This window comes from Schistocerca gregaria, chromosome 2 (assembly GCF_023897955.1).
Source record: "Schistocerca gregaria isolate iqSchGreg1 chromosome 2, iqSchGreg1.2, whole genome shotgun sequence".
NCBI lineage: Eukaryota > Metazoa > Arthropoda > Insecta > Orthoptera > Acrididae > Schistocerca > Schistocerca gregaria.
This window is the reverse complement of record NC_064921.1, coordinates 815,175,432-815,196,893: the sequence shown is the minus strand read 5'-3', so window position 1 is coordinate 815,196,893 and position 21,462 is coordinate 815,175,432. Positions and strand designations below refer to the sequence as shown.

At 44.0% G+C, this 21,462-nt stretch overlaps 1 protein-coding gene across 1 annotated transcript in view; it reads right to left on the bottom strand.

The window, feature by feature from the left end:
• Window positions 1–18,570, bottom strand: part of LOC126335141 (solute carrier family 23 member 2) — a 259,625-nt gene extending 241,055 nt beyond the window's left edge. Inside the window, exon 1 of the mRNA XM_049998101.1 lies at window positions 18,398–18,570. Coding sequence (XP_049854058.1) covers window positions 18,398–18,502 — 105 coding nt within the window. The 5' untranslated portion in view covers window positions 18,503–18,570. The remainder of the gene's footprint in view (window positions 1–18,397) is intronic.
• Between the last annotated feature and the right edge of the window lie 2,892 nt (window positions 18,571–21,462).

Genomic DNA, 21,462 nt, shown 5'->3' with positions numbered 1-21,462 from the left:
TGTCCCTAATTTGCTGGGAAGTGGCGGTGCGGTCCCCTATGGCACTGCGTAGGATCCTACGGTCTTAGCGTGCATCCGTACGTCGCTGCGGTCCGGTCCCAGGTCGGCGGGCACGTGCACCTTCCACCGACCACTGGCGACAACATCGATGTACTGTGGAGACCTCACGCCCCACGTGTTGAGCAATTCGGCGGTACGTCCACCTGGCCTCCCGCATGCCCACTATACGCCCTCGCTCAAAGTCCGTCAACTGCACATACGGTTCACGTCCACGCTGTCGCGGCATGCTACCAGTGTTAAAGACTGCGATGGAGCTCCGTATGCCACGGCAAACTGGCTGACACTGACGGCGGCGGTGCACAAATGCTGCGCAGCTAGCGCCATTCGACGGCCAACACCGCGGTTCCTGGTGTGTCCGCTGTGCCGTGCGTGTGATCATTGCTTGTACAGCCCTCTCGCAGTGTCCGGAGCAAGTATGGTGTGTCTGACACACCGGTGTCAATGTGTTCTTTTTTCCATTTCCAGGAGTGTATAATATCCATTTTGGGAGCATTAGTAGTTTTAGTCCAGTGTGGGCTCTTTTCTGGATTATCCGTAAATGAGATTTCCCCCTAATGTAGTTGAACGTTAGCCCCATCTATTTTATTGTTTTGGTAACTTGCATGAGATAATTGCTTATGATTAGTTGTTTGTCAGGAACGCTGAATTGGTTTATCAAATTATGATTGCCTGGTTTTTGACGATATCGACTGTTAGGTACCATAGATTGCATCATGACGAGAATTTTTGTTCATATGGAGAAATGGGATCTTTGGAAGTAGGTTTACTGGTGGGGAGGTGTTTTAGGGATGCCGACTGCGTGCATGGTATCTGCAGGATGACAATTATTAAACTATACGAAATAAAATCGTCATAACTTCTGAACAGTTTGCGTTAGGACGTTCAAACTGCAAGGTTGGCCGTGGTGCATAATGGGAATTAGTATGGGGAGCTGTTTGGTTTGGTTTAGCAACAAAGCCCACTTTCATTTAGATGGGCTCATCAATAAGCAAGATTGGCACATTTGGGGGACTGAGAATCCGCATTTTGCAATTGAGAAGTCTCTTCAGCCTCAGTGGGTGACTGTGTGGTGTGTAATGTCCAGCGCCGAATAACCGGTGCGATATTCCTCGATAGCACGGTGACTGCCGAGCGGTATGTGAAGATTTTGGAAAATGATTTCATCCCCATTATCCAAAGTGTTCCCTGATTTTGACAAGGTGTGGTTCATGCAAGACGGAGCTCGACCCCATCGAAGCAGGAGAGTGTTTGATGTCCTGGAGGAGCACTTCGGGGATCGCAATCTGGCTCTGGGGTACCCAGAGGCCAGTGGCATGGGCCTCGATTGGCCGCCATATTCTCCGGATCTGAACACATGCGACTCCTTTTTGTGGGGCTATATTAAAGAGAAAGTGTACAGCAATAACCAGAAAACCATTGCTGAGCTGAAAACAATCATTCAGGAGGTCATCGACTGCATCGATGTTCCGACACTTCAGCGGGTCATGCAGAACTTCGCTGTTCGTCTGCTCCTTATCACCAAGGATGGCAGGCATACTGAACATGTTGAATAAAGTGTGTGCAAGCCGTAGTTTCTAACTAATTTACGTTTCTTTTTCATGTCGTTCAATAACAGCCAGCCTGTAGCTCTGGGGCAGGACTGGTCCTTGGAGCACTCATACAGCTGGATGGAAAATGTATGGAATGCCAGTTCGGTTTTGCAGAGAGTACTCTAAGGTGTTGACCCCTTCCTTAATTTGTATTTATCGCGTATCTCTCGCTCAGCGCAAAGTCCCAAGCGACTGGAAAAAGACACAAGTGACTCCAGTATATAAGAAGCGAAAAAGAACGGAGCACCTAAATTACAGACCAATGTCCTTGTCATTGGTTTGCAGCAGAATTCTTGAACATATTCTCAGTTAAAATATAATCTATTTCCTTGAGACAGAAAACTTTTGTTCACAAATCAGCGAGTATTTAGGAAGCACCGCTCGCGTGAAACTCAGCACATGATCCTTTTCTCACATGATGATCTAGGAAGCACGGATGAAGCCATATTCCATATTTCTAGAAGCCCGGAAGGTATTTGACACGATTCCTCACTGCAGAGTGTTAACGAAGATACGATGTTCCCACATATGTGAGAGGACCGACTTATTTAGCAACAAACCCCAGTACGTCGTCCTCGACGGTGAGTGTTCATCAAGAACAAGGGTATCGTCGGGAGTGCCCCAGGGAAGTGTGACCGGATGACTCTTACTCTCTTTATACCGGCTCTCTCTCCCAAGAGCCGTCCGGCGCATTTTGTCTGGTGTTTCGTCCGGTACGTGCAGTCTCGATTTCGTGACGTCTGGCTGGGATCAGCCCAAATAAATACTGGTCATCACGTCTTTCTTACGGCGCCCAGCGTCGACGGAAAGCGTCGGTTTGTTTGCCATTCCAAATAAAATGACTTCTAAAGCTGAATTTTACATGTAAATTCGACAGAGTGGTCCCAGATTAGTACGATATTCGCTTTATCGGTATGTATCAAGGGGAATAGTAAAACACGGAAAATAATCAGCACTCCAGCACCAACTGAGCGTGAGCCAGGGTGGAGCTGTCGGTGCTGCAGTACTAATTTTTTCAGTGTTTTACTGTTCCTCTTGATACATACCGATAAAGCGAATATCGTACTAATCTGGGACCACTCTGTCGAATGTACACGTAAAATTCCGCTTTGGAAGTCATTTGCCGGCCGATGTGGCCGAGCGGTTTTAGGGGCTTCAGTCAGTCTCCTAGAACTTAGAACTAGAACTACTTAAACCTAACTAACCTAAGGACATCACACACATCCATGCCCGAGGCAGGATTCGAACCTGCGAACGGTAGCGGTCGCGCGGTTCCAGACTGAAGCGCCTAGAACCGCTCGGCCACCCCGGCCGGCTTAACGTCTTCCTTGGTCCGACTTCTATTCGATGCCTGTGCGTCTCCAACACAGTAAACATGGTTCGGTACACGTTTTCCGAATAAACAGACATGCTTCTTGTGCATGATGTAGCTCAAGGTAACGGTAGAGCTGCTAGTCGGCTGTATCACGTACGTTTCATGCAACGTAGCACTTCATCCCAGACGCACTTTTTGCCAAATTATGCAGCGGTTCCGAGGAATAGGTACCTTCACCACGAGGAGGCAGGACTATGGTGCTCGACGGCAACACCACACGTCCGAATCTGAAGAAGATGTACTGCATCCTGTTGCAGAAAACCCTTCAACGAGTACTCGAACAGCTGCACGTGCAGTGGATGTTTGTCACAGTATCCTCTGGGACGACAGTATTACACCTGTACATCTTGTAGAAGGGTACACGCTATAGATCCAGACGATTTTCCTTAGCGCGTTGCCTATTGCACGTCGTTCCTGCACCGCTGCATCGACAGGCCCCCTGTTTCCACGTAGCCAGCCGGTGTGGCCGTGCGGTTCTGGGCGCTTCAGTCTGGAACCGCGTGACCGCTACGGTCGCAGGTTCGAGTCCTGCCTGGGGCAGGGATGTGTGTCATGTCCTTAGGTTAGTTAGGTTTAAGTAGTTCTAAGTTCTATGGGACTGATGACCACAGATGTTAAGTCCCATAGTGCTAAGAACCATTTTTTCTCCCAAGTAGGGTTTTGTTCACAGATGAACGTTAGTTCACTGGGGACTGTGTCCTGAATTCGAGAAACAGCCATGTCTGGACACACGAAGTAAGAGCGTAGTAAGCAGGCGCACCGTCTCGCCGCAACCATATGCGTTATGTGAGGCCCCTTTCCTCAAGCTATTAGCCATGATTGTAACATCTGTAAATAAAGTGCGCCATTCCCAGCACCTTCAAAAAAGTACGGTCCAGGGAGATGTTACGAAGTCATCGCTGCCCATATCATTACGTGGGGCGGGTTTCTCTCTGACTCGACTGTGTAATGAAGTTTTGTCTTTGGCACAAACGACAATAGTTCTAGCACTGTACTATTTTCATCTGAAAATATAAAATTGACACGATCGATTACATTTACAAATTGAGCTAACAAAGCACATCATGCTAAAACGCTCGCATTCCCGTCTGTATGTGATAACTCGTTTACGTAAGTGGGTCGAAAAGGTCGGACGTTAAGTTTCTTTTTATGTGATGTCGACTTCACGTGCAACTGCCACCTGCCCGCGGATTGTTGTCCACTGTGCGGCAGCCACGCACCTCATGGTTCTTGTTCGCCTGAAGCCGGTTGTTACTGAAACAATAAAACTATTTACAACTGATGTGGATTATTACATGATCTGACGATGTTCAGTTGTGGTTGTCCTATTAACGAAATCCTACCAACAAGTGTTTGTCGCAGTTGTTAAATCGATTACTGCTGCTCCAATGGCAGTTTATCAAAATTTAAGTGAGTTTGAACGTGGTGTTACGTCCGCTCACGTGCGGTGGGACACAGCATCTTCGAGGTAGCGATGAAGGGGGGACTTTCCCGTACGACCATTTCACGAGTGTGCCCTGAATGTCAGGAATCGGTAAACATCAAATGTCCGACATCGCTGCGGCCGGAAAAAGAACCTGCAAGAACGGGGTGAACGACGACCGGAGAGAATCGTTCAGCGTGACGGAAGTGCTACTCTTCCGCAAATTGCTGCAGATTTCAATGCTTGGCCATCAAGAAGTGTCAGTGTGAGCACCATTCAAAGAAAAATCATTGAAGGCCCACTCCTATATCTTTGATGACTGCACGTCACAGAGCTTAACGCCTCTGGGGACTGATGACCTCAGATGTTAAGTGCCATAGTGATTAGGGCCATTTTGAGTTAACGCCTCGCCTGGGCTCGTCATCACAGAAATTGGACTGTTACTGACTGGAAGCATGTCGCCTGGTCGGACGAGTCTCGTTTCAAATTCTATCGAGCGGATGGACGTGTATAGGTATGGGGACAACCTCATGAATCCATGGACCCTGCATGTTAACAGGGGACTGTTCAAGCTGGTGGCGGCTCTGTAATGGTGTGGTGCGTGTGCAGTTTGAGTGATATGGGACCCCTGATATATCTAGATACGACTGTGACACGGTCGTAAGCCTCCCGTCTGATCACCTGCATCCATTCATATCCATTGTGCATTCCGACGGACTTGGGCAATTCCAGCAGGATAATGCGACACCCCACACGTCCAGAATTGCTACAGAGTTGCTCCAGCAACACACTTCAGTGATTAAAACCACTCAATGATATCCCCATAAGATTCATCATAGTTCATCTCATCTCTCCTTTTGGATGTACAGATGGCAGCTTTGTTGCTGCATTTTGTTGCCCTGTTGTGCTTGTCCCCAGGAAGAGCACTCACCTCACTGCCATCAACAGTTCTTTACAGATATTTTGATGAAACTATCATCATGTGAGTGGGAAAGAAGCATTACAAAGTTATAGTATTTTATTCCCACTACGTCGAGAGTTTTAAAGAGTTGGCGTCAACGTAGCGTTGTACTGTCAAAAGCTTTCTCTAAATCTACAAATTCAATAGACGTAGGTTTGCGTTTCTTAAACCTGTCGCCGGCCGCTGTGGCCGAGCGGTTCAGTCCGGAACCGCGCTGCTGCTACTGTCGCAGGTTCGAATCCTGCCTCGGGATGGATGTGTGTCATGTCCTTAGGGTAGTTAGGTTTAAGTAGTTCTAAGTCTAGGCGACTGATGACCTGAGATGTTAAGTCCTATAGTGCTTAGAGCCATTTTTTAAACCTGTCTTCTAAGGTAAGTTGTAGCATCAGTATTGTCTTGCGTGCTGCTATATTTCTTCGGAATAGAAACTCATTTTCTTCGAGGTCAGACACGAGTTTTTCCATTTTTTTATAAATATTTCTTGTTAGTATTTTGCGACCATGATTTTCTAAACTGGTGGTTCGTTAGTAATCACACCTGCCTTCTTTGGAACTGGTCTTATTCATTTTTCATGAAGTCTGCTCCCATATCGCCTACGAATTTAATCACAAAGTCTTCCTACTATATTCTACATGCTAAACAAAGTAAAATTTTATTCTTAGTTGTTCATCCAGGCGTTGCAATTTCAAGTTCATATCAGATTGCTGATCGTCGCAAAATTACCTGCGTGGCGCGGAACAACAAAGACTGCTAAGATATGCTTGACGGGAAGGCTGGCTTGTCTTGTGAGAGAGCAACGGCCGCTAGCTGAGCTGGGGAGGTGTCCGCATGCCATCTCCCACGCCGCTTCAGCAGCTGACCGCGGCGTCCGGCTGACCAGCGACGTCAGCAGTACCATATGGCGTTACGCTACCTGCTCCTCCGTCACAGTCTCATGTACAGAGCTGTCCTGTTAGAGCTGTCTGATTTGAAAGTGCCATATTTTGTAACTCATTACTCATCCAGTACTAACTGATACAGTAAAAGAACCGAAGACTTTCCAAGCTTTTCACTTACACTATAGGTTTGAAGGCCATGGAACCATGGCCTTTTGTGAACGTGCTTTTCACCAAAAAATGAGTCTGGTAGCTGGAGTCTTAAGTTTTTGTTAGCCCTGCCTTTTGAGTTATTCTGGTCATATTTCCAAAGATACTTCCACATTTCTTTATTTCTATCCGAGTAACGAAATATTTTCATAAAAACTTTCATTCCTGTTTCGCTCCTTAGGGTTGAATCCCCAAAAACAATGAAACACGAGTTTTTTATTTGTAACTGAGAAGTAAAATACAATTTGTCATTGATCTATCTTTAAAATTCCTGCCGTAGTTCTTTAATAATTTACTTTCAAAAAAAGTGTCACCTTCTATTTCACCTCCTTAGGGGTTGGTGAAACGTGTAATTTTTGTGCATTATAATTATCCTGGCTGTTATGCCGTGGTCGGCTGATGAATTCTGATTCAATTCCCAACGTTTCGTCCCCGTCTGCGGAGGACATCTTCAATGGGGTTTGTAGCTCGATGGAAGGTCCAACTCACCCGCCGGCTGGCTATTGTTGTGTGTTGGACCTTCCATCGAGCTACAGACCTCCTTGAATGTGTCCTCCGGAGACGGGGACGAAAAGTTGGGAATTGACACAGAATTCATCAGCCGACCACGGCATAACAGCCCGGATAATTATAATGGACATGACATTTCCGGCAGTGAAAGTCTACATTTTAGTATGCATTTTTTAATTTTTGACCGAGAACCCAAATACCAATTTCCGTAGTTCTAGCTCCGAAATTGCTTTAATAGCGACACACCATATCCAAGACTAAGTTTTTATCCTTAGTGGTTTAGACTGGGCTATGATGAGTCAGTCAGTCACGGGCCATTTCCTTTTATACACAGAGGTATCAGAATGTACACGCTGTGTTTATCAATCAAGGAAGGTACTCAAGTTTGAGCTGTGGCACTGTACAAAATTTTACCATTACGTACAGTGAACTTCATTATGTTTAGCGCTTGGCACGACGTTGCAGTCTTGGTCAGACGACGAGAGAGCGCGTGGGCAACGACTGCGCCTCAGCTGATTAACACAGGGAGGACCAGAGTTTGTGGGCCTATTGGACAGCCTACACACGAAGACGGCGGACCCAGCAATGGTCCTTCCGATCGTTCAGTCACTGGTGAGATTTATACTGCAAATTAAAAATGAAGAAGACCATTATTGGCATGAAATAAGTTTTGAAAGCTATTTTGCCACCAAAAAGAGCACTGCCTTTTAAAAAGAGGTGACCGATTCAAGACCCAAAGCAGGGCTTAGATGTAACCTGTAAATTGTTCAGTAGTTATTAGACAGCTTCGAAGTAAGAGGTTATCTTGGCAGAGTTACTCGACGAGAGTTAGATGACGGAGTATACTGTTGCTTATTCTAACACCCTATCCTTGTCCGTCCACGGTAGCTGAGTGATTTCGGTCAGAGCGTTTAGCTACCCTCTGTAATAAAAAAAACTGAGTGAACCGATCAACGAACAACCTGAACGGGTGTCAGCGGACATCCGCCATGAACGAATACAACGAACAATATGAGATTAAAAAAATAAATAAATAATTTTAAAAAAAGTGGTCAGCGCGACAGAATGTCAATCCTAAGGACCCGGGTTCGATTCCTGGCTGGGTCGAAGATTTTCTCCGTTCGGGGACTGGGTGTTGTGCCGTCCTAGTCTTCATCATTTCATTCTCCTCGACGAGCAAGTCGCCGAAGTGGCGTCAAATCGATAAGACTTGCACCCGGCGAACGGTCTGCCCGACAGGATGTCCTAGTCACACGAAATTCACACTTTTACCGTATCTTTCATGCCGGAGCCGTCGCAAACATTATCGAAACTGAAACACTCCGACGTGCCACATGAAACGTCCCCTTTGAACATTAGTTAATTCATTACATGGTGGCGCTAACACACTGCTTTCGTCTTCACTGTCATTTCTCAGTTTACTTTGGAGCCTAGTATTACGTTTTTCACGCGCCATTATTGTCACAATATTTCACACGACAACACAGAAAAACACAATTTGAAGAGCAAAAATAAGAGAACTCATTAACATAGCACTGCAAATAATATCTAGTTAATTGCAAGCGCAGCTGCGAAATACTTGGTGCAAATTTACATGCGTGCCACACCTGTTTTACTGTACAACAATGAAAGACTACAACTACAAAGGAGATTCTCTCTACAATTACGCGCTAGCAATAAACAAAATATACACTAATTACACAAACTACAAGAAAAAATGAGAAGATTCCAGTGAGGTATCGTCGGCTAAGGGTCGACATATGTCTCCGCCATCGTGCACATTACCGCACAGAGTTGACACTCGGTTCGGTAGAAATTTTCTACATTTCTGTGAATTATCGGCAAGACTACCTTTCCTCTCGTGAAAGATATGCCTCGTACATCTCATAACTTCTATTACTCTTTTACACAGCCCACGAGAAAGCCAATATAATAATCAGAATTGTTTCACAATCAGTATCGAGTATTCTTATACTTTCATTGCACATATTTCACTGGAAAAATAATAAATGGTGTACAGGTTTTGAGCCCCCATCTCCTGGATCAAATAATTAGCCTGTGTCATCCGTCACTGAGCCAGGTATGGAGCATTGTTAACGGGGAAACGTCCGTCGTATGAAGACGTGAAGCTGTGCAGACACTTCGACATTCACTCTGAAATACAAGAGGGACTACACTTCACTATTTCAGTGGTTCCCGCGACATTCAGGAAAATAAGTCACTACCTTCGACAGGAAGAAGGAAGGAATGTTACTACTGTTTAACGGCTCGCCGGCGATGAGACCGTTGTTCTTTATGTACAAACTGATCTAACGGACGTGCCGAGGAGCAGCCTGCGACTGTTTGCTGATGACCCTGTGGTGCCTGGGAAATTGTCATCGTTGAGTGATTGTAAATGGAATTTCTGTTTGCTGTGATGGATGGCAACTTAACCTAAATGCAGAAATATGTTATTCAATGCAGATTGCGCGGTAAAGCAATGTTCTAATGTTCTAAAACAGTATTAGTGGTGTGCTGCTGACATGGTCATGTTGATTAACTATCTAAGCGTAACGTTACAAAGCTGTATGAGATGGAACGAGCACTTAAGGTCGGTAGTGGGAAGGAGATTGGCTGACCACGGTTTATCGGTAGAATAAAGGAGACCGTGCATGGAAGCTAGTGCGGCTCTTACTTGAGTACTGGTCGAGTGTTTGGAATCTGCTCGAGTCAAAGAAAGATATCGAGGCAATTTAAAGGTTCGATAGACGCGTGGGTAGTACAGAGATGCTTCGTGAACTCAAATGGGAACCCTGGAGCGAAGACTACTCTCCTTACGCAAAACACTACTGAGTAAATTTAGAGAGCGACCGACCTTCGCGGCTGAATGCAGAACCATTGTACTGCCCAAAACGTACATTTTGTGTAAACACCATGAGGCTAGGTAAGAGAAATAAGGGATCTTACGGAGGTACATAGGCAGTCGTCGGTTTTCCCTCGCTCTACTTGCGGGTGGTACACCGTGTGGTGCGTTGCGGAGTCTCTATGTAGATACAGATATGTGAAAGAGAATTTATCTGCGATGTTTTACAGAATAAATTTACTTCCACTAAAGCTCGTTCAAGTACTTCAACTATAAGGGGCGGTTCACCACTTCAGACAACAGTTCTGTGCGGTCAGGTCAATTCTAATGGCTGAATTGTTGCTTCGTCGCCAAATGTCATGCTGAGTGTAAGGTGCAGAGCTCCGTAGCTGCTAACGCGCGACGTAGATCTGTCTTCAGCTACAAAGGTGGACTGCTACAGACGTTAGCAAACCAGCGCGGCTTGCTGGAATTCGAAGTACGTGCTTTTCTATGTTTTTGCGAGATTGGCTCCCTCCCCCCCCCCCCCTCTCTCTCTCTCTCTCTCTCGTCTCCCCCCCCCCTCCTCCTCCCCCCGTTTCGTCAGAAAGGTTTTGTCGCCACAAGGTTTTCCGTTTGCTCTCCGTGACTGGCGATAATTCCACAGTACTCTCATTCGTCGCAGAAAGATGCTGCTCTATCTTCTGAACGCTTAACTGGAAAACAGGTCAACATCATTACAACAGGAAACAAGCCTTTTCTGTAACGCCACCGCAGCAGAGTTAACTTTTGTTGTGCCTTACGTGAAATACAGAACGTCCCCAGATAGGTTTTATGTTCAGGTATCAAAGCTTGTACCGCTTTCGACAATTTTAAAATGCAATGAGTCATTGTAGGTGCGCTGTATTCATTTATTATCCGTACATTTTGATGTTCTGTCAATGCGCGGAGAGTAGAGAAAGACTTATAGTATACCACACTCTTGAAGGGTGGGGGGTGGGATAGAGGGTTGCTTTAGCGTCTCCTTGTATGGCTTAAGGAAGCTCAACGACGAGGCCAAATAGAAATAATAAAATGATGTAGCTTTGGCACACATTTCTAAGGAAAAACACTAAAATGAGCTTTACTTTTAATAAGAATTAACAAGGAAGAACCAATGTTAGGATAGACGGCTTAGCTTTTGGAGAAAACATGGCGATTTTATATCAGAACATTTAAACAGCATAAAAATAAATAGAAATTCTCAGAGAAATAGCAGAAAGAGTATTTCTCCAAATATCAATTGACGAAACAAAGTATCTACATCTACATCTACATCACTACTCTGAAATTCACATTTAAGTGCTTGGCAGAGGGTTCATCGAACCACAATCATACTATCTCTCTACCATTCGACTATCTCTCTACCATTCGACTCCCGAACAGCGCGCGGGAAAAACGAACACCTAAACCTTTCTGTTCGAGCTCTGATTTCTCTTATTTTATTTTGATGATCATTCCTACCTATGTAGGTTGGGCTCAACAAAATATTTTCGCATTCGGAAGAGAAAGTTGGTGACAAATTTCGTAAATAGATCTCGCCGAAACGAAAAACGTCTTTGCTTTAATGACTTCCATCCCAATTCGCGTATCATATCTGCCACACTCTCTCCCCTATTACGTGATAATACAAAACGAGCTGCCCTCTTTTGCACCCTTCCGATGTCGCGCAACAACCTGACAAACAAAATTCTAAAAGCTTAAATACGGAAAAATTGAGAGCATTTCTCAGTTCAAATATTTTAGCGAAATGCTTCAGGAGATTGGCCTGGGAAAGATTAGCTAAGAAATTCGTTGCCACATAATGCAAACAGACTTACAGAAGATATCTATAACAAAAAATATGCACGCGGAAGTGAGACGCTGAACAGAGTCATCAAACAACAACGTCTTTATGGGGCTGAAACACACATTTTAAACAGGAAAGGGGACACTAAAGAAATCCAAACAGAGAGAACGAAAAGCCATTAGAAAAAGTTTAAGTCCAAGCTGTACTGAAGATAGAACTTGCAGACTGTGAGCAAAACTTGAAAAGAATAGCAACATATTCAGATATGAATATGTGTGGGCTAAAATTTTATAAGCATATTATAATAATGAAGCAAACCTGACAAACTGGTCAAGTTATGGAATTCTACGATTAACGCAATAATAACCGAAACAATAAAATGAATTGGTTCACTTAAGCGAAAATATGAGGGAAACAGGCATTACACAACGAGATATAACAAACAGAACAGTTTGTAGGCAGGAAATAACGACTGGATATTTGGCCTGGCAGGAAAACAGTAGAAGAGCAGACCAGCTCGATCTGACGAGTGAAAAAGAGCCCATTGTGGGATGACGAAAGTAATATGGAGACTAACAAAATTAGGATACAAACAAGAGCAATAATAGCAGTAATGAAAAGTAACAAACACCATAGCAAATGACAACGGACTCTCATCCGTCACTCGTTTTTATTGCCGTTGCTGTTGAAGTACATTGAATTTCCGACCAATGGACAGAACGTTTAGTGCTTGTGGAAAGGACACTGCGTTCAAGACACTTATATGACCTTTACTTGGGAAAGCTTGAGCGTTTGGTAGCGTCACTGGGGTCAATTAAATGATGAAATCTAAAGAATGCAGAGCCTTATTGCTGCATTTGTAACCAGCCCATTGCCAGTTCCAGGGTATTCAGAGATCATAAACGGAGTTTTTTAGGGGAGGGAATGTTCGTGAAATGCAACTGGCAACATGAAAGAGAGAGATTATCAAGTGAAACTACTGCCTTCCTCACACGATGGTCATTTCAAAAATTCTTCAGACCGTAAAATTATGGTTCAAAAAATTTTTTGTCACAGAACAACTTTACAGGCTTCAGTTTAATATCCATTCTTCTTAGTAACTGTGGCTCGTCATTTCGGCAGGTCTTGTATTCTCGTTAGGAGGCCATCTTAATTGATCTGCCTGGTATTTGGGCACTGTGTCAGAAGCATCCTAAATGGTTTGAAAACGTTTCCCTTGGAGTGGTTTCATGGCCTCATGTCTGGACTGTAGGGTGGATCGGGAAAGAATTTCCCATCTAAAATCTCCAAAACTCTGTAGGGGTCAGGCAGTATGCGGTCACGTGTTATCATGCAGAAATGAGCACTCTAGCTGCTTAAGCGTCGGACCTTCTTTTGCGAATCTTTTGCCGCAAAACATTTCGCAGAAAGTCGATGTAGTATCGCTCTATTGTAGTGGTTCCCTAGAGCACTGTTGTTATTACTTCATTCTTGTCATAAGCCATAAAGTCATCATCAGGTTGACTTTGAACTATTGGCGACGGCATTCTTCTCTCCTTTTTTTCTTTTTTTTTTCTAGGGAGAGTGAAATGTTTGCCCTGGGAGAACTGTGATTTCACTTCTGGCTCGAAATCTCCAATCCATTGTTCAACTACAGCAATAATCCTCTGTAAAAAGTGATCTTCCTCTGTCTCGTACCGATGAAGCAAATTCTGTATACTCTTGCGATATGTTCTTCGATCAGATAACGAGGAATCCATTACGCAGCGACTTTTCTTTTTGGTAGTTTCTTGGTTACGATTCTGAACAGACAGGTATGTTTACTTCATCTGCAGTATCTTCACATATTTTGCGTCGATATTCTTGCAAAATGTTGTCAATAACGATAGCGAACCTATAATCTGTAGCAGTTACCCACGTCGATCGTGCAACTAAGCTTCGCAACTAGAGCGTTGTGAACTTCATTTTTGATGCAAGACCATGAGATCTCCGTTTCAGATCAGAATATCGCACTCAAAACACAAATTATCATGACTGAGACAGTCGGAAGTTTGGTTCACAACCTACGCATAGCGCGAGGGAATCGTTCCATTGCTGACGGACGCGCATGCGCTCGGGCCACAAAGTATGAAATGAGCCTCGTGTGTCCACGTAAGGACCATAAAGGCAAAGTAGCAGATAAGGACACTTGCCGGCCGAATACACACACACACACACATATTTACAGCGCTCCGTTTTCAGTTTACAATAGCTTTTTGAAATACTGTAGATAGAGGCGTGTGCGGGTAAGAGAAGTGAGATCCGCATTCACAAATACATTCGCCGGTACTAAAATACTGCAATCCGCTTTAACCAGTTGGTCACGCCTGAGTTCATGCTACATGATCACCCGTAGCCCACCATTCTTCATACGTTCCCAAATTACAACTTCATGTCGTAATCAACGAATCGGATTTGTGAATTTTTCTGTGGAGTAGATCCGCTGCACTGGGAACTCAAAGTCTTGTTGCAGGTTGTCACACATTGCTTACTGTTTAACGTTAGTTATATTGTTTGTTTATCGACCTTAACGTTAATTCACGGCAATGTCAAATCTTGTTAATGTGCTAGACTTGTCAGTGCAATAAGCCTTGCATTGTGTACTTTCCAATACGCTGATGCGCCAAAGAAACTGGTGTAGGCGCGCGTGGATACTGAGATACGTAAAAAGGCAGAATAGGGCGCTGCGGGCGGTAACGTCTATATAAGACAATAAGTTTGTGGCGCAGTTGTTAGATCGGTTACTGATGCTACAATGGCAGGAGGAACTTTGATACTTTTATACTTAAAATTGTTTTTGACGTACGTGATACACAAACTGGAATTAGATCGTTAAGCGAAGAGTTCATACGATGGCGTACCCTACACGAGCGCTCAAACGGCTGTGTTTCAGCTTTGGATAACTGCATAAGTGAGATCTGTCTGCAAATTAAACAGGAATGACTCTGACAGAAGGCAGCGGTGTCCTAGAAACAGATCTATTAACATTAATTTATCCACAATAGATCGTGTATGGCTGTGGATTGAATTACTTCGAGAAACACAACAACCAGACCCCTTTTGTACACGTAAGTCGACAACAGGGTGAATTCTGCGTTGCATCACTGCTGTATATCAATGAAGTTGAATTTGTGTGGGTATTATGTATATAAATGCGAAACAAGACAGTAAAAGTTACGGAGACAGTGCATATAAATAAGACTAACAACTGGAGAAACGTGGTAGCTACAGAAATTATTGTTCAAAATGCAGTCGACAACACATTGTATTCATGTAGATGTAATTTTGTTATACCAAGTTAAGAAGGCTGACAAGCACAAATCCTTTTGCTGCAAAAATATTATGTGAACAGTTGCTGTATGTAGTTCAAGTAAGACCTATCAATTAATTTCCGATAACTGTGAAGCATTTCACGAAGGCATAACAATCACAAACTGTGATACACGATACAAAGAATATAGTGGGTGATCAGGAGAAAAGATATACGGTTTGAGGGGTGACAGTGTTAGTGATTGTGAAGAAAAATCTACATATGAGACATATGCCATATTCCGAATGGTTTTCGAGATAGAACACATTTAATATCACTTTTGTACGTTTTTCTTGAATAACTCTCAAACCACACCCTCCAACGAAAGATACACTAAATTTCCTACAGAAAAGGTCCTATTTATCTTTTCTCTAGGACCAACAATTTACACAAAGAGAACGCGACAATATTGAACATCTCGAGCGACGAGCATGCGATGTAGCTTCGATAGTTTTGCAGGCCACTTTGAGGTACAGTCAGTTCCATAAGAAAGTGTGCGCCGTTATCTGTATAAAATAAAACACTTTCATAAATATATGTTTACATAAAAATACATGTTTTGTTAATTGGACAATTACCTCATAGTTAATCCGATCGCCGCCATTATCTGTTATATCTTGTCAACTTAGCCCTCTCTCCGGTAAATCACCCACCTCTAAATATCGTTTGACCCACTTGGCAACGAATATCTTTGACTTCCTAAGAATTTTTGCACCAGCTCGATATGACAGATTTGGTCCCTTTGGATAATTTACAAGGAACACTGCCTTCAACTCTCATACGGCTTATCTATACATTGTGCAAAAGCGCATTGATTACAGACTCGAGGCTACCAGACATGTCGCTGCGGACGTTAGATTTACAATTACGTCGTTCGCTTTCTTGTGGAAATGAGTGTAGTTTCCCGACTTGATAGACCACAAGCGTGCTGTATCAAATTATTCATCTCAGCTTCTTCTACACTGTGGTATGTCGTAAACAATTACAATGTTTGATTAACAGAAAATAAATAAAAATCTACATTAAATGTGTTCTATCTCGGAAACCATTCAGAATAGGGCAAATGTACGTATGAAGTTTTTTGTTCAGAATCACTAATACTATCACTACTCAAAAGCATGTACCTTCTTATTGACTTATCCTGTATACAGTCCTCAAAGTGTGATACTACGTCAAATGCCCTGACTACTTTTACGGTACTAACAGCACTCTAACCCGTTTTAAAATAGACAGTGCCTTCTTCGCAATTAACCTTCCTACCACAACGCGACATCGGATCCGACACGTCTTGCTTGTTTTCGTTTGCACTGGAAACAACGCTAGTGCGTGTTACGGATGTAAACACTATGAACATGATTTATAAGGGAAGAAATAGTTTTTTTAGCGAAGTGTCGTGCACGACACGGCCTTGTAACATGTGGCCTGCTATTCTATCCCGTGGCAGGAAGGTTAAAACTACACAGAAACTTATCACACTGCACATAAATCTTACTCTTGTACATATCCAAATACGATGAAAAATGTGCACTTAATTTCCAGTTAAGATATAAGCGATCGAACTCAGCACTGTAAAAAGTACGGACGTGGAGCTCCAACGCAAACTATGAGTACATCTCGGACACCACTCACGATGTATGTGAGTGCAGACTTTCTCGGCGAATTTCATATATGAAGTCTTCACGGGTTGTCAGCCAAGTAGAGTCGTCGTCTATCGTAGCAAATATTTTGATGAAATGTGTCTCCATCATCTTCGGCTGAAGATGATGGAGACGCATTCCATCGAAACGTTGCTACGAGACGACGACGCTACTCGGCTGACAACCCGTGAAGATTTCATATACAGGGTGTTACAAAAAGGTACGGCCAAACTTTCAGGAAACATTCCTCACACACAAATTAAAAAAAAGATGTTATGTGGACATGTGTCCGAAAACGCTTAATTTCCATGTTAGAGCTCATTTTAGTTTCGTCAGTATGTACTGTACTTCCTCGATTCACCGCCAGTTGGCCCAGTTAAAGAAGCTAATGTTGACTTCGGTGCTTGTGTTGACATACGTCTCATTGCTCTACATTACTAGCATCAAGCACATCAGTACGTAGCATCAACAGGTTAGTGTTCATCACGAACGTGGTTTTGCAGTCAGTGCAATGTTTACAAATGCGGAGTTGGCAGATGCCCATTTGATGTATGGATTAGCACGGGGCAATAGCCGTGGCGCGGTATGTTTGTATCGAGACAGATTTCCAGAACGAAGGTGTCCCGACAGGAAGACGTTCGAAGCAATTGATCGGCGTTTTAGGGACCACGGAACGGACTCGCGACTGGGGAAGACCTAGAACGACGAGGACACCTGCAATGGACGAGGCAATTCGTCGTGCAATTGACGATAACCCTAATGTCAGCGTCAGAGAAGTTGCTGCTGTACAAGGTAACGTTGACCACGGCACTGTATGGAGAGTGCTAATGGGGAACCAGTTGTTTCAGTACCATGTACAGCGTGGAGACACTATCAGCAGCTGATTGGCCTCCACGGGTACACTTCTGCGAATTGTTCATCCAACAATGTGTCAACCCTCATTTCAGTGCAAATGTTCTCTTTACGGATGAGGCTTCATTCCAACGTGATACAACGTACTGACGAAGCTAAAATGTGCTCTAACATGGAAATTAAACGTTTCCGGGCACATGTCCAAATAACATCTTTTCTTTATTTGTGTGTGAGGAATGTTTCCTGAAAGTTTGGCCGTACCTTTTTGTAACACCCTGTGTACAACTCACGATGCCACTGATAAACTTACATAAGCAGAGCGTTCTGACTTAGAATCAATACAAATGAAGAGGAGACATGACTTTTGGCACAGATACACGCAAGTGGATACGCATACATGATAATCAAGCCCACAGAAACATATATGGAAATTGATTTACGCAAGACAGTCTCGAAACGTCGTATGGTGGTTACACTTCATATCCGTGTGCACAAATAAACAGGTACAGTGGATGTATGGCACAGGAATAACGTCATTTTAAGAAATAAGCAGACCACAGACCTATAGCCGTCAATGTCAAAACCCTGGAAATGAGTCACGAACATGAGAGGCGCAACAAAAGTATGTACCCACGAATAGTTCATCAGCAACCACACAATCGGAAATTTTTTTTGTACATGTAGCTCTTGCTCTGGAAGGCAGTCAGTTTCTCCTAATTTCCTGACAAATGTTTTTGATTATTGTCAGTTTTTGCGGTAATAGATTGAGTGACATTCACAACGAATTTGTACAGTACGGAACACTGGGTCCAGGATAAGTCGTACAGCCCAGCGAGAGCCGAACGAAACGTGTGTAGGCTGCTGTCCTGCTCCTGAGATCCTGCTGCACTCGAATGACTAAAGCGTTCGGCACACCTCTGTGCCCTACCTGCGCGCGTGTGTGTCGGTGAGCGGCGAGTAGTGGGCTGCGGACCGCCGGGTCGGCGTCCACGGCGGTGCCGCTCTGGCTGGAACGCGTTGCTGATGTTGCCATACCGGTCGCCGGGCCGCACTGAATGGCGAGCCAGCGGTGGCTGCCGAGACCGGCTGGCTGCTACGTCACTGGCCGCACGGGACAAAGAGGGGCTCCAGCCTGGAGAACTTCGACGGGTCAAGGGCGACCGTGACCTCGCCACATTTTCGCGTGCCACGATCTACAGTTTCGTAGGGAGCTTCGTACCTTGGCGCAGCCGATTTCTCTCATGTGGGTAGCATAAGCTGTGTCTCATCGATCTTGACCACCGTAAATAACTTTTTTGTCCAGAAGCAAATTAAAAAAAGTATGGAACGAATTTAGTTTGTATTACTAACATCTGCAGCCCTTTTTCCTCAGCTGCTATAACAAAAGAAAGCGGATTCTCACACTGCAGGAAGAATATTTCACACAGAAAGCGTCACATTTCGGCACTTACATGTAGGAGTATCCGCACTCGGTAGCTGCGGACACACACGTGGGTTCACCATCAGGAAACTTACGTGACAGAATTCTATGTCCAACTACATGAAAAGTCAAACAATCGCGTTGTACTTTCAGACGGAAAATTCTTCCTTACTGTTATGTATGTCACTGATTTCCTATACCTGAAGACCAGGTCTCGTACAGTTTAAATGTTTTTAACAGGTAAGGGAAATAGACATTTGAGAATCACACGAAAGAACATTAAATGTCAAGTTGTCTGCTAGTCTTTACACAAGTAACTATTACAAATCCTTACTAATAGTCGCAATAGCACTTCATTGACAACCATCTATTCTACTTTATTTCTTTCCCCTATAAATGTCAATCGTTTCCTAATGCTCCCGCTGAAACTCTCTACAACCTCTGGTTCTTTTAATTTATCCACGTCCCATCTCCTTAAATTCCTACCTTTTTGCATTTTCTGCAGCTCAGAACCAATAAATTGGAAATGTCTTACAATTTGGAACCTGGTTTCGAAATCTCTGTCTTAACCATTCTATAATCAATGTGAAACCTACCGGAGTCTCCAGTACTTTTCCACATACACTACCTTCTTTCACGACTCTTAAACCAAGTGTGTGCTATCTTATCTTTCAGTCCATATTCATCTACTATTTTTCCTTCTCTTTCTTTTCCACTGTCGTATTCCAGTCCCCCATGGCTATTAAACGTTCGTCTCCCATAACAGTCTGAATAATTTCTTTTATCTGATCACACATTTCTTCGATCTCTTCAGCCTCTGCGGAGCTAGTTGTCAGTGTACTACTGTGATGGTTGTGGGCTTTGTGAGTTTGTGGCTACAATAACGATTACACTATGCTGTACATAGTAGCTTATCCGCATTCCTGTATTTTTATTCATTGTTAAATCTACTCCTCTATTAAGCAAATTTGATTTTGTATTTATAACCCTGTATTCACCTGACCAGAAGTCTTCTTCTCTTACCACCAAACTTCACTAACTTCCACTATATGTAACTTTAACCTTTTTAGTTTTGCTAACCTACCTTTCCCGATTATGGGATCTGACTTTCCACGCTCCCATATGTAGAACGCCTATTTAGTTTTTCCTTACCCAAGAGGATGCCGTCATCATTTAACCATTCAGTAGAGCTGCATACCCTCGGGAAAATTACGGCTGTAGTTTCACTTGCTTTCAGCCGTTCGCAGCACCAGCAGAGCAAGGCGGTTTTGGTTGATATGACAAGGCCGGATCGGTCAGTCATCCAAACAACACCAACTAAGAGAGTGTAGAAATACACTACTCATTAATGGAGAACACAAGTTATCAAAACAGTAAATACATTCGCTGTCGCGAAGGTAGGTTCATGTCAGGATATCGCTCTCTGTAGCGTTTCACTGTTTATCGTTACGCCTACCTTCAACCCCGAATGAAAAATGGTAATACTGACGCAGTTTTGAATCAAGAACTCCCTCTACTGTCCATAATACACTGAGGAGACAAAATCATGGGATAGCGATATGGTTCAAATGGCTCTCAGTACTATGGTACTTAACATCTGAGGTCAACAGTCCCCTAGACTTAGAACTACTTAAACCTAACTAACCTATGGACGTCACACACATCCGTGTCCGAGCCAGATTTCGAACCTGCGACCGTAGCAGTAGCACGGTTCCGGACTGAAGCGCCTAGAACAGCTCGGCCACAGCGGCTGCCGGATAGCGATATGCACATATACAGGTGGCAGTAGTATGGCGCAAACAATGCATTGGCGGAGTTGTCAGTTGTTCTGGGGTCATTCATGTGAAAAGGTTTCAGACGTGATTATGGCCGCGCTACGGGATTTAACAGACTTTGAACGCTGAGTAGTTCTTGGAGCTAGACGCATGAGACATTCCAGTTCGGAAATCGCTAGGGAATTCAACACTCCGAAATTCTCAGTGTCAAGAGTGTGCCGAGAATACCAAATTTCAGGCATTACCTCTCACCACTGACAACACAGTGGCCGACGGATTTCAGTTAACGGCAGGGATAGCTAGAGTTCTCAGTGCTAACGGACAAGCGACACAGCATTAAATAACCGCAGAAATCGATGTTGGACTTAACGAACGTATCAGTTAGGACAATGCGGCGAAATTTGGCGTTAATTGACTGTGGCAGCAGACGACCGAGTGCCTTTGCCAACAGCTCGATACCACCTGTAGTGCCTCTCCTGGGCTCTTGGTCATAACGGTCGGACCCCAGCCGACTGAAAACCCGTTTGCTTGGTTAGATAAGTCCCTTTTTCAGTTGGTAAGAGGTGATTGTAGTGTTCGAGGTGACGCAGAGCCGACGAAGCCATGAGCCCAAATTGTCAACAAGGTGCTGTGAAAGATAGTGTTGAGTCCATAATGGTGTGGGCTGTGTTGACATGGAATGGACTGGCTCCTCCGGTCCAGCTGAAACGATCATTGTTGGGAAATGGTTATGTTCGGCTACTACTTGGAGACCATTTGCAGTGATTCATGGACAATGATGGATTTTTATGGATGACA